The sequence below is a fragment of the Cebus imitator genome, unplaced genomic scaffold, assembly GCF_001604975.1.
Source record: "Cebus imitator isolate Cc_AM_T3 unplaced genomic scaffold, Cebus_imitator-1.0 Scaffold358, whole genome shotgun sequence".
Classification (NCBI taxonomy): domain Eukaryota; kingdom Metazoa; phylum Chordata; class Mammalia; order Primates; family Cebidae; genus Cebus; species Cebus imitator.
The window spans coordinates 1,117,506-1,131,509 of record NW_016107673.1 but is presented as its reverse complement, the minus strand read 5'-3'; the positions used below and the strand labels follow the sequence as shown (position 1 = coordinate 1,131,509).

The 14,004-nt window shown below is 37.9% G+C and overlaps 2 protein-coding genes across 3 annotated transcripts in view; one reads left to right on the top strand and one right to left on the bottom strand.

Annotated features, from left to right (window-relative positions):
- CDKL1 (cyclin dependent kinase like 1) overlaps positions 1-1,708 on the top strand; it is a 57,488-nt gene extending 55,780 nt beyond the window's left edge. The window contains exon 10 of the mRNA XM_037730787.1: positions 949-1,708. Coding sequence (XP_037586715.1) covers positions 949-1,056 — 108 coding nt within the window. The 3' untranslated portion in view covers positions 1,057-1,708. The remainder of the gene's footprint in view (positions 1-948) is intronic.
- Positions 1,709-5,183: 3,475 nt separating this feature from the next.
- Positions 5,184-14,004, bottom strand: part of DMAC2L (distal membrane arm assembly complex 2 like) — a 13,686-nt gene continuing 4,865 nt past the window's right edge. For both annotated transcript variants that reach the window (XM_017506738.2, XM_017506739.2), the window contains exons 3-6: positions 9,112-9,223; positions 7,578-7,786; positions 6,519-6,690; positions 5,184-5,337 (exon numbers count right to left, since the gene is read on the bottom strand). In XM_017506738.2, coding sequence (XP_017362227.1) covers positions 5,223-5,337; positions 6,519-6,690; positions 7,578-7,786; positions 9,112-9,218 — 603 coding nt within the window. In that variant the 5' untranslated portion in view covers positions 9,219-9,223 and the 3' untranslated portion in view covers positions 5,184-5,222. The remainder of the gene's footprint in view (positions 5,338-6,518; positions 6,691-7,577; positions 7,787-9,111; positions 9,224-14,004) is intronic.

Genomic DNA, 14,004 nt, shown 5'->3' with positions numbered 1-14,004 from the left:
GTGCTGGGATTATAGGCGTGAGCCACCGCGCCCGGCTAATTTCTATATTTTTAGTAGAGATGGGGTTTTGCCATGTTGGTTAGGCTGGTCTCAAACTCCTGACCTCAGATGATCCACCCACCTCACCTCCCAAAGTGCTGGGATTATAGACGTGAGCCACCGCACCCAGCCTGGTGTATTGCTTTTAAATCCTGAAGGAATCAGTTGATTTAAAAGTACTAAAAAGTACCTTTCTGAGGAAAATAGCTGAAAAATTTTTTTTCTGCAAAGGAAAAGTACTAAAAAGTTCCCTTTTTAGGCATACCTAAGGACATACAGTGCAATACAAAAAATACAGGTGTGTTCTTACTTTCATTTGACATTGACAGTAAATTCAAACATTTTCAGGAAGCTTGAAGGAAACAGGTTTGTCTTTTGTCTTTAGAGATGGGGGTCTTGCTATGTTGCCCAGGCTGGTCTCCTGGGCTCAAGTGATCCTCCCAACTTAACCTCCCTAGTAGCTGGAACAAGTGTGCACTGTGCCATGCTTGATTTGCCTTTTTAACTAAAGGAAGAGACTAAGTAGGCAAATTGCCTAGGTGCTGGTTACCAGTTTTCTGCTATAAGACAAGGCATTGGCTTAAATGATCCCTAAGATCTCCGCAAGCCCTCAACTCCTGTAAATTTATATTCGTTTCCCAATAACGTTAACATACAGATTTTCCCTTTTTCATATTCTCTAAATCTTCTTTAATGTGCCTGATTTTCCTTTTTAACATAAAATAAATCTTCAAAAGGAGAAGCAAAGACCAAATTGAAACATTTAATCCTCTCTCAAGTCCTGGAATCTGTGCAAAAAAAGTATTTCTATACTAAAAGCTTAATGACCTCTTTTGTGATATATTCTAAATAATGAAAAAAAAATGCATGGCACAGTTTTGAACCTAATTCTGTGTTTTGCATTTTCAGTTGCAGTATTTACCCCAGCTAACTGGCAGCAGCATCCTTCCAGCTTTGGATAATAAGAAGTACTACTGTAATACCAAGAAACTTAACTACCATTTTCCAAACATTTAAAGGTGCTAGGAGACATGATTTTAAAAAAGGAATCGATAGATTCTTTGAAGAAAATAAAACGTATACAGTTGATTGAAAACAATTACAATGTTGAAAACATACCAAGAGAAAACATAAGCAAGAAATTGGGAGGCCACTTGGCACAATACGAAGGGAAATTCCAGATCCAGTCTTCCATGCTTGATAATGGTGTACAGAAAAGTGTTTGGAGTTTCACCTGTATTTCAATTTATGTAAGCAGCCGAGTTTATGAACAGCATATGAACTGTCCCATACCTCTGGCAAAACCAGATGATGTCAAAAAGATTTATGTTTCACTTGTACCAAATGCCACACAAGAAGAATGGACTACAAAATACCTATACATATTTCCTCCGATCTCTGTTGCCTTGACTCCTATCTCTTGCCTCTCAGATTGTTTCAGCATATTTAAGGCTAGTTCTATTTCTTGAAATCAAAATGTTTAAAATCCCATTTCCTGCTTGCTCTATTGCTTGATTTTTATATCTTAAAACATTTTGTGGGTAACACTTAGATTCAAAATATTTAAAAACATATGAGTTATCACAAAGACTTGGTAATTTCTATATTTAATTATATGTTTATACATTTCATTCTTATAAGGATGTACCTTAGTCACTTTTGCAGGCAAGATGGATTTACTATAATCTGTCTACATTTATTCACCCCATTACCCTTGCAAACAGAGGGATGAAGCTTGGCAAGTGATTAAGGCAGTCAAAGGGTAGAGCAAGACCTACGGGCTTTGCAGGAACTGAACCTGTCATCCTGAAAATAATTAGTACTTCATTCTATCCGGCACAGCCTTAGACCTGGTACATCTATAGGCAAAGCTGTAATATAGTGATCTGGGTTTCAGAAGGAATTGCTTGTGGACTCATTCATGACATGAGTCATGAAAGACATGATGTTTTCCCTGAAACATCTTTTCATGCTGTGTATGTGTAGGTATGTATATATATATATATATATATGCTATCCTAACGACTAATATATTACAATAAGTAGTCCAAAATTGAGGATTCACAGCTTTGTACAGTGACTTAAAATGATGACATATATGTATTTATGTGTGTGTGTGTGTGTGTATATATATACACATATATATACACACACACATATGTATGTATGTCAATCCCTCCACCTCAGCCTCCCAAGCAGCTGGGACTACAGCCATGTGCCACTATACCTGGCTAATTTTTTTGCATTTTTTGGTAGAGACAGGGTTTTGCCATGTCGCCCAGATTGTCCTGAACTCTTCTGCTCATGCGATCTGCCCGCCTCGGCTTTCCAAATTGCTGGCATTATAGGCATGAGCCACTGCGTCTGGCCAAAAAGACATAATTAGCTTTGATTTGGCCTACTGCTCTTAATCAAAAAGCTTTTTCATCCTTGTCCCCTGGACACAAGGGCAATATGAAGCCTGATGTCTGTTTCTTACAGCTCAACACCATTTCTGGTTGATGTGCTGCCACCATTCCTAGCACTTCTCAGCCATGGTCTTCAAAGCTGTATTGCACTGTATTTTCAAAGCATTTCTTCTGTATTCTCATTTTCTTGTAAATTTTCTTCATGATGACACCTGACCCCATTCCCTTACTGTTAAGTAATCCACTGAAGTCTGGTGTCTGTTCGATAATTTTGACTACTTTAGGCACTTTAATGATATCCTAAGGCTTCCTAATGTAGTTTCTTGCCTAGATCTGATAGTGGGTTAAATGCTAGTCCCAGAATTATTCAATTCCTGTTAGCCTTGATTCACATGACAAGGAAGAATATCCAACTTCCGTGAATAGTTAAAAGTTTTCTTTTTTTCCCTTAACCCAAGAAAATGCACTTGATGGAGGCAGATGACCATAACTGCTTAATTGAGCCAATAGTTTTACTGAAAACCATTCAGAATAGAAAAGTAGCTCTGGACTAAATGTGGTGAATCAGTTGTCTCACCACACAGTAATGAAAGAAACTTGAGAAAAAAGGCTTATTTTTCTCTAAGGAGTTCCATTAAATTTATGCTTATGTTCAATTTGACCATATTTATAATCCTTTTATTCAAATGCATGAAATCCCTACCACATGAGACTCTTCCACATCATTTTATTTACTTTTCAGATTTTTAAAATGACAGTGGCAATTAATAAACGGTTGACCATTTATCTATGTGCTATTTGTATAAGCTGGGTTTTAAACACACAAAAATTATTTTTTCTACCTGAAAGCTGCATCATAGAAAGTATTTATTTGAAAATTCTTTTCAAGTTTATATTCAACAGCTTAATAATGTTTAAACCAGGCCGGGTGTGGTGGCTCACACCTATAATCCCAGCACTTTGGGAGGCCTAGGTGGGTGGATCATGAGATCAGGAGTTTAAGAACAGTTTGGCCAAGATGGTGAAACCCCATCTCTACTAAAAATACAAAAATTAGCCGGGCATAGTGGTGGGCTCCTGTAATCCCAGCTACTTGGGAGGCTGGGGCAGAGAAATGCTTGAATCTGGGAGGCGGAGGTTGCAGTGAGCCAAGATCATGCCCCTGCACTCCAGCCTGGGCAACAGAGCGACACTCTGTCTCCAAAAAAAAAAAAAAAATGTTCAAACCACACACACAGAAATCTATAAACAAGCTGGCATAGAACAGTAATAGAATCAGGGGCATTTCACACAGGTAACAAAGACCTGTTTTATCTATTTTTGACTTTTTTTTTTTGAGACAAGGTCTTAATCTATTGCCCAGGCTAAGTGCAGTGGTGCCAACATGGCTTACTGCAGCCTTGACTTCCCAGGCTCAATTTTTTAAGAGACAGACAGGGTCTCCCTTTCACCCAGGCTGCCAGGGTGGCATGCAGTGGCCATGATCATAGTTTACTGAAGCCTCAAACTCCTGAGCTCAAGTGATCCTACCACCTGAACATCCCAAGTATCCGGGACTACAGGTGTGCACCACCATGCCTGGCTAATATTTAAATTTTTTTTATAAAGATAGGGTCTCACTGTGTTACCCAAATTGGTCTCAAACTCCTTGCCTCAAGTGATCTTCCACCTCAGCCTCCCAAAGTACTGGGATTACAGGCATGACCCACGGCACCCAGCCTAAAGCAATTTTAGGTTTTAAGAAAAACCTAAGCATAGCCTACTGGTTTTTATTATTGTTTCCTTTATTATATTGCAATCTGCAAAACTATGTGAATTCAGCCAAGAACTATGTCCAGTTTTAATAAAATACTAGCTTAAGTTTACAAAGTAGACAAATTAAGCAGCAACTGTTGATTTTGAGAAAGGATGTATGGTATGAAGAACACAAGAATGCAGAATCATGGGAAATGCATGCAAATCCTGGGAAGCAATACATAAATGCATGCCTCAACAACCGCTGAACACTTTGTGCAACTGATTCCATCAGTGAATCTGTAATTTAGCTTCTAATTTATCATAATTGTGCATTTATGGTAGCATGCTTCATTAAAGTTAAATTTAATGTAAATTATTGTTATAATACAATAAAATATCTGTTGTTCAAATAACTTTAAACGATTCCAAATATCTACATCAAAAGATATCTCTAGATTTACATATTAAGTGAAGAATATATGAGAATTAAAATGTTACCTAGTTTGCATTTTTCTTTTTTCTTTTTCTTTTTTTTGAGATGGAGTCTTGCTCTGTTGCCCAGAATGGAGTGCAGTGGCACAATCTCGGGTCACTGCAACCTCCACCTCCTGGGTTTAAGTGATTCTCCTGCCTCAGCCTCCAGAGTAGCTGGGATTACAGGCATGTACCACCACACCCAGCTAATTTTGTATTTTTAATAGAGATGGGGTTTCGCCATGTTGGCCATGGTTGGTCTTCAACTCCTGACCTTAGGTGATCTGCCTGCCTTGGCCTCCCAAAGTGCTGGGATTACAGGTGTGAGCCACCATACACAGCTGCATTTTTCTTAATGTGTATTAATGTACATAAATTCTCACTTCCAACTTAGTAACATTAGTGAGTTCACATCTGAATATTTTCTACATATGAGGCACTCTCCACTTCTAAAATGTCATGATATGGCATCCTTATAATTCTACTGATGATTATATAATATTAATTGACATTTAGAATCACCAGTTTCAAATGATCCTTTATACTGAAATAAGACACATTCTTTTACATCAATTGTAATTTTAGTTCCAGAGAAGGCAGTGCTGTCTTAAAGGTTTGGACAAGATTTTCTTTTTCTCTTACTCCAGGAAGATCACTTAACAACAAATATTTGAGGTTTCTGCAAGTAAAGAAAAAAAGTCACTTTAATTTGGCCAAGAGCATTAAAAATAAACTCAATTTACTGACTTAAAGAAAATTACATAGAAAATGAATCTATGTCACCCTATGCTTTAAAAATGACTTTCAGAGAAGTAGCCTTAGAGATGAAATTCATGCCAAGAAGTAACACAGACTTTGGGTTATGTCAATATTTCTAGCCAAATCATTCTAAATAAAATATATATAATGACATAGATATCCTTTGCATGTGAAATATGAAATGTGAAACCCCAAAAGGGTAAAAACTGTGAAAGTTCTTAAAGGTACTTAAGTTTCTACCAAAAGATGAAGCTTTGAAACCTCAACTAATGTAAGAGATGAATAATCTAGTACTTTTGGTCCTCATGTTTAAAATTTCTCAAACTTCCTGTGATATTGAGGTTTCTGGCAGATCCATTATATATTAAAGCATAACTACATTAATTAGATTCAGAATTTAAATGTGGGGATCTCTAAAATAGGGATTTGATTAAACAAACTTCTGTTCTTTTTTTTATCATGCTGATAAGACTCAGAATCTTACAATTTTAGAATTAAACATTCCTTGCTAGTATTATCTGTTTTTGCATTTGGGATTAGGTGACTTGCTCCAGGACATGGCATGGGTCTGGTTGGTGGCACAAAAGGATGTAGAACAGCTTTCCTAACTAGTGGATGCGTGCTTTTGATGAGCATTATAGTGTCAGGCAGTGTTCCAAGCTCTAGAGACAGAAAGGTGAATATTTCAAGGTTTGTTTCCCTCAAACAACATAATTACAGGGTAAAATGCTAATAGGTATACACCAAATATCCTGAAAATATCAAAAACATAGGGGAAATCACTTTAAAAAAAAGTAGAGAAAGCATAATCGTTGATGCTCACTGAGGGCTTACTGTGACAGGCATCATGCTAGGTGCTTAATTAATACAGATTTAATTTTTAAAAACATACTCTATAAAAAATGCAATAAAACTAATGGATTAAGGTTGATAATTTTAACTGTTTTAAAGTATTACAGATGAAAGTGAGGTCATTTTTAAAAATCATCTTTTTCAGAACTAAAAAAAGATACTAAAGATACTACCCCTCACAGTCAGTTAAATTCTAACTATTCACCTTAACAGCATTATCAGGTTTCCACTTTGGCTTTGATCATCTACCTTAAATGACGCAAAGCAACGATGCCTTTGTCTGTGATATTGCCACAGGATATTATTTCCATTTCCAATATGCTTTTTTGTAAATTTTCAAGTTGACTAAGTTTCAGCAAACAGCCATCTTCGATATACTGACACTTGCACAGCCTTATTTTTTCAACGTGCTCTAGGCCCTCTGGGGAGAAAAAGCACAGATTAAGAATCTGCTTTACCATTAAGATGACAAACTGTCCTGGTTTGCTCAAGACTAACTTAGCTTTAGGACTGAAAGTCCTATGTCCTGGGAAACCTCTTAAGTTTAAAAACTGGAATGAGTGCTCACCGTACTAACCATATAAGGAATTCACTATAGAGCTTGTGCTGATGGACAGGGCCATTCCGCAGTCAGATGCCCTGGAGGAAAGAAATGCCCACATAGGGGCAGGCACGGTGGCTCACACCTATAGTCCTAGCACTTTGGGAAGCTGAGGCACGTGGATCGCCTGAGGTCAGGAATTCAGACCAGCCTGGCCAACATGGTGAAACCCTGTCTCTACTAAAAATACAAAAATTAGCCGGGCATGGTGGTGCACGCCTGTAGTCCCAACTATTTGGGAGACTGAGGCAGGAGCATCACCTTGGAGGCAGAGGTTGCAGTGAGCCAAGATTGTGCCAATGCGCTCTAGCCTGGGCGAGAGTGAGACTCTGTCTCAAAAAAAAAAAAAAAAAAAGCCCACATAAACAGAAGCTGTGTGGATATAATTAATTATTCCTGCATTATCGAGGGCTCCTCAGTGATAGAAGTTTGACAAAGATAGTTTGACAAACAAGGCCCTGGATTTTAAGTCAATAAACCAAAGAATAGAGACATATAAAAACAAGCTTAGTGAGAGGAGGAAGGAGAGGAAGGTATTTGTCACCTCAATTTAATTTGAAAATAAATATCAAACGCAGGAAGAAACAAACTTGACTGTACTGAAATGGGCAAAAAAGACATACCTATAACTATAATTGTGAGTCAACCACAAAATAGTCATTGCAAATCACCTGCATTTCCTATTAGCAAAATGATAGAGTGGTTACCCATGTGATCAAATCCAATGCTCATGATACAAGAGTCGGTGGCATCAATCGCCTGAATCTTATATTTGTCGAGAGGGCCTGTTGGGAGGTGGTTGTAGTCCTTCTGCCACCTCTCCTGACCATGGTAGCGTACCATGGCCCCACAGCGCAGCAACCACTCGGATGCTGCCCTGTCAGGGCCAACATCCCTGATGCGCTCATAATCCACCCTGTTTGCAAGAGGAAAAAAAAGCAGTTCGCTTTTACAATAATTACTAGCTTGTTAACTATATTCACTGACATAAATACAGAACGTAACAAATTTTCATTTCAAGTGGCTGAAGAGGAAGATAAATGTATTAATGAGATCCATGCAAAAAAACCCCTAAAACTAAAAAACTGTAGTTTATCTGCTAACTTTTTGTTTTGTTTTTGTTTCCAAGTGAACACTGTCATGGCATATTATTTTTATATGACTTTATCAGTCAGACACAAGTTTTCATTGATTCGTATATAGTAGAGTGCTTGACACCAGACATATTTAGTAACTGTTCTAGGAGTGACTATACTTGGTGAGAATTTCTATTAATAACAAAAGATTAAAGAGAAAATAATTCTGAATTTGTGTTCAAATTAATCTCAGTAAGTGATATTTATTAATTTCTACATATGCTTTTTTTTCTGTAGCTAGTGATCATAATGCTGTATTAAGCAATCAGAAGGAGGTTCATCAGTTTCAAAATAATATTTTTCAGTGTGCCACCCACTAATTTTTTGAAAACTTGAGTTACTTTGATAGAATTCAAAAGGTTAACTACATTCCTTTAAAAAGCCATAAAAATATTTAAAAATTATATTTAATACATTTTTCTGATTATGTTTATTTTAAAAAACTTGAAATATATCAAAAGGACTAGTAAAAAAAATCCTTGAAATTCTGCAACTCAAACAGCCACAGTTAACATTTTGTAATCTATTTTTCTGCTGTTTTTCCGATGTTTGTGTGGGTTTTGTTTGTCTGTAAACAAAATTAGGATCACACTGTAAATTGTTAAAAGAACATTTGAAATACAAGAAATAGGCCAGGCGCAGTGGCTCATGTCTGTAATCCCAGCACTCTGGGAGGCTGAGGCAGGTGGATCATCTGAGGTCAGGAGTTGGAGACCAGCCTGGTCAACATGGTGAAACCCCGTCTCTACTAAAATACAAAAATTAGCCAGGTGTGGTGGTGGGTGCCTGTAATCCAAGCTACTCAGGAGGCTGAGGCAGGAGAATCACTTGAACCTGGGAGGTGGAGGTTGCAGTAAGCCAAGATCGATCCACTGCACTCTAGCCTGGGAGATAAGAGCAAGAAAACAAACAAACAAAAAATAGCCAAACTAGCTGTCAGGAACTAATCTATCTGTAATAATCTCCATATCTCTTCACTTTATTTAGAGTAACTTACTTAAACAAACAAACAAACAAAAAAATGAGAAATAGCCAAACCAGCTACTGGGAACTTATCTAGCTGTAACAATCTCTACATTTCTTCACTTTATTTAGAGTAACTTACTTATTAAACACTGCATTCAACCAGCTCCAGAAGTATCTGGAGTCACATGACCGTGGGAGTTTCTTTAATCCACACAACTGCTGGGAAACTTTTCCAAACAGCATCATTTGATCTAGACACACAAAACAGTACTTATATTAGATCATCATCAGGGTTCTATACATACAGCAACTTACTTCACAACTTCAGAGTCAATGTTCTTGTACTGATAAAGCTGATGACTCACTTGCCACTCAACAGTTATTGAGCAGGTCACTCCTGTTTCTGCTTCTTGGGTTTTTTTATTTGTTTGCTGCAAAAAAATGAGGGGTTGGACTGGATGGTGCCTAATGTTCCTTCTGGCTTGAACATTAAGTTCCACTGTTGAAAACTCAACTGGAGTCTGTCTGTTGTACTGCCACCTAGTGTCCATTCAGGCACTGTAGTTACATATTTGCTGAAACCAGCTCTACTCCCCATCTGTATTTTCAGTATCAAAATGACTTACCAAAATCACCGAAAAACCAATGTGTCGAGGTTAAGATGCTTACATCCAGAAGAGAAGAGGAGACATGAAAATAGATCTACCTATGACAAGGCTGCAAGTGGTGTTACCACAGCAGTGTAAACAATAAAAATGTTGCAGGGCAGCTGGAAAGGGCTGGGCAACTGACTTCACCTTTCTAACCTCTGGTATTCTCATTTGTAAAATGAGATGATTTGCTTAGATAATTTCCAGCTGTCAAAATCTATAACCAGAATTTGAGAAAGTGATTCCTGGAGTAGGTTTCAATCTGATTTACCTTAATTCAAATTTCTCTAGTAGTGTTCTAGGTGGTGTGTGCAAGGGACTGGGTGCAGCAGGGGGGACGGGGAGACAAAGATAAATGAAACACGGTGTTTGCTTTGAGCATCTGACAATTTAATGCAGGGTGGAGTGGGCTAAGATACGTTACCAAGGAGTTAAAATAAGTGACGGAACTTGATAAATGCCTCAAAAGAGTTAAAACGAGGACAGAAAAAATTTCAACAGACAAAGGTGCCAGGAAAAATTATGCCAGATTATTAGCTGAAGCAGGAACATTTAAGGCATGTTATTTTCAGTTTCACTAGCACATGTGAGTCATGAGAAGAGGCAGGCAACTTGCAGAGTCAGGTCACGAAGGGTCTTGCATGCTCACCAGGGAATTTGGACTGTATTCTGCAGGCAGCTGAGAGTCACCGAGGTTTTAGAACAAAGCACTGCCATTGCTACGGTTGTGCTTCAAGAAATTTACTCAGACAGCAGCATCAAGATTAAGGGTCAATAGAATGGGACAGCCAGCCAGCAAGGGTTTCAATCACATGAGGCCAGAGGAAAGGGCCTAGTTGGCGAAGGATGGGAATGATATTACAGAGTTAGTTCCATATGACTGAGTTAAGTGAGATGTAGGGGCAAGGGTTAGAGGAGTTGAAGATGACACCAAGTTTTGGTCCTGGGTTACTAGTAGGATAGTGTTGCCATGAACAGAAATCAATATCAGGAGGACGGGGTTATAGGTTCAGATTTTTTATTTTAGTTTTTCATAATCTATATATTAAATGTTAGCAGGATTTCTAAGTGCAGATGACCAAGAAATCACTGGAATCAGTCACAAAATGTTAGAGCTGTAAGGAATTTAGATCACCTGGACCATGTGGGGAAACTGAAGCTCTGATATTAAGTAACTTGCAGACACCCTAAATCCATTCTGGAACAAGGTGCGGTATTAATAAATGCATGTGTTTAAAGGGACTTGCTCAATGTTTCATGGCTAATTGGTGGTAGTGTTGAAACTTGAACCCAGTTCTCTACCAGTCTGGGGTCCTTTCCTTAATCATTACATGGTTCTAGAATTCAAGAGAAAGAAGAGGGCTAGAAAGATGCCTGAATGGGAAACATCTTAGAGCTGAGGAAGTAACTGAGGATGTTGAGGCCATGAAACAGTGAGAGATGTGACCTGACGACAGAACCAACTACCTTTTTCACTTCTTTTCTACCATAGCCGTCTTCATGACTGCAAACCTCTGCTCCACTACCTCCCTTTCATGTTCTCAACCCTTTCCAGCTTTTTGTTAAAGCTCTCTGTGCCTGTGCCCACCTTGAATAACTATTAGTTGTCAATCTTATTTACAAAATATGGGCTTTCCCAGCTTCTATTCAGGCTATTTTCTCTTAGCCTCCCTCCCCCATCACCATCAGTCTGTGGAAATTCCACCCAACCTCAAGACCTTATTCAAATTCCATGACCATTCATTCACTCGCTCAATAAATGTTTATTGAATGTCTGCTATACTTAGTGCAAAAGCAACAACGGTAAGTCAAAACAAACAAGAACAAAGGAGAAAGAGACATACAGAGAGAAGGACAAGGTTCCTGGCCTTATATAACGCATAGTTTAATAAAGACAGATGACATATTAAGAGATAAATAACATCCAACGTAGTTGGATAATAGAGGTGTGAACAAATGCCATGAGAATCTAGAAGAGGGAGCGAGAGGAAGGCTTCATACTGGAGGTGTCTTTTGAGATGGGTCTTAATGATTAAAGTTTTTAGTTAGTATAAAAGCAGAACCAGAATATGCAAAAAAAAAATCCAGTTAGAACAAAAAAAGAGTATGCAAAGTAAAAGAAAGAGCAAGACTCATATCTTATTCATTTCTATTTTTCTTAGCATAATGCAAAAGTTTAATAAATATTTGTTTATTAACAGTCTTCAATGGTTGACACGTTTCCATGGAGAAAGATAAAACCAGTTAAACTGTTATTAAGCAGGTGAATTAGAGTGGTCTTTGAAAACTTTTGCTTGATTCATTTTGGTCCATCTTATAATTTAGCTTAAACGAAAGGCCAACTTTACTTCAGCTGCAATCTCTAAAAACACAAGATATTAGCTTTAAAAGATTTTAAACATGAAAATTAAGTTTATATTTGGCAATAGAGGTAAAAAAAAATTGGTAGGTTTTTACATTCTCAATTGCAACTTTGCTAATGATTTTGCAAATTATTCCTACTTGAGTCCAAGCAGTTGTGTCTGGGAATGTTTTCTCCAGGGAAAGAGGAGACCTCTAGTGGTAAGTTAGTGAATCTAGCTCTAATAAATTAAAAGTATCCAGTTAAACGCAAATTAGAAAATAACCACTACTAAATTACTGCTGCCATAGATAATCCACCATGATCAAGTGGGTTTCATATCAGGAATGCAGGAATGGCTTAACATACACAAGTCAATAAATGTTATACACCACATAAACAGAATTAAAAACAAAAATTACATGATCATCTTAACAGATGCAGAAAAAGCATTTGACAAAATGCAGCATCCCTTTGTGATTAAAGCCCTCAGCAAAACTGGCATACAAGGAGCATACCTCAAAGTAATAAAAGCCATCTATGACAAACTGACAGCCAACATAATAGTGAATGGGGAAAAGTTGAAAGCAGTCCCTCTGAGAACTGGAACAAGACAAGGATGGCCACTCCCACCACTTTTTAAAAAAAAAATTTTTTTTTGAGATGGTGTTTCACTCTTGTTGACCAGACAGGAGTGCAATGGCACGACCTTGGCTCACTGCAACCTCTTCCTCACAGGTTTAAGTGATTCTCCTGCCTTAGCCTTCCGAGTAGCTGGGATTACAGGCACTTGCAACCATGTCAGGCTAATCTTTTGTGTTTTTAGTAGAGATGCGGTTTCACCATGTTATCCAGGCTGGTCCTGATCTCCTGACCTCAGGTTATCCATCCACCTCGGCTTTTAAAGTTGCTGGGATTACAGGCATGAGCCACGGCACCAGGCCCCACTCTCGCTACTTCCATTCAGCATAGTACTGGAAGTCTAGCCAGAGCCATCAGACAAGAGAAAGAAATTAAAGAGGTAAAGAGGAAGTCAAACTGTCACTGTTTGCTGATGATATGACTGTTTACCTAGAAAATCCTAAAGACTCCTCCAAAAAGCTTCTAGAACCAATAAATGAATTCAGCAGAGTTTCAGAATACAAAATTAATGTACACAAATTAATCTTTCCTATACACTGACAGCAACCAAGCTGAAAATCAAATCAAGAACTCAACCCCTTTAATAATAGCTGCAAAATAAATAAATAAAATACTTAGGAATATGCCTAACGAAGGAGGTGAAAACTACAAAAACTACTAAAAGGAAAACTACATTGCTGAAATAAATCACAGATGACACAAACAAATTGAAACACATCCCATGCTCATGGATGGGTAGAATTAATATTGTGAAAATGACCATACTGCCAAAAGCAATCAACATATTGCTTTGAGTTCATTGTAGATTCTGAAATATTAGTCTTCCCATCAATGCAATTCCCATCAAAATACCATCATTCTTCACAGAACTAGAAAAACAATTCCAAAATTCATATGGAACCAAAAAGAGCCCACATAGCCAAAGCAAGACTAAGCAAAAAGATAAATCTGGAGGCATCACAGTACCTGATTTCAAACTATACTATAAGGCCATAGTCACCAAAACAGCATGGTACTAGTATAAAAATTGGCACATACACCAATGGAACAGAACAGAGAACCCAGAAAGAAACCCAAATACTTAATAGCCAACTGATCTTCAACAAAGCAAACAAAAACACCAAGTGGGGAAAGGACACCCTATTCAACAAATGATGTTGGGATAATTGGCAAGCCACATGTACAAGAATGAAACTGGATCCTCATCTCTCACCTTATCTAAAAATCAACTCAAGATGGATCAAGGACTTAAATCTAAGACCTGAAACTATAAAAATTCTAGAAGATAGGCCAGGCATGGTGGCTCATGCCTGGAATCCCAGCACTTTGGGAGGCTGAGGCAAACAGATCACCTGAGGTCAGGAGTTTGAGACCAGCCTGGCCAACATGGTAAAACACT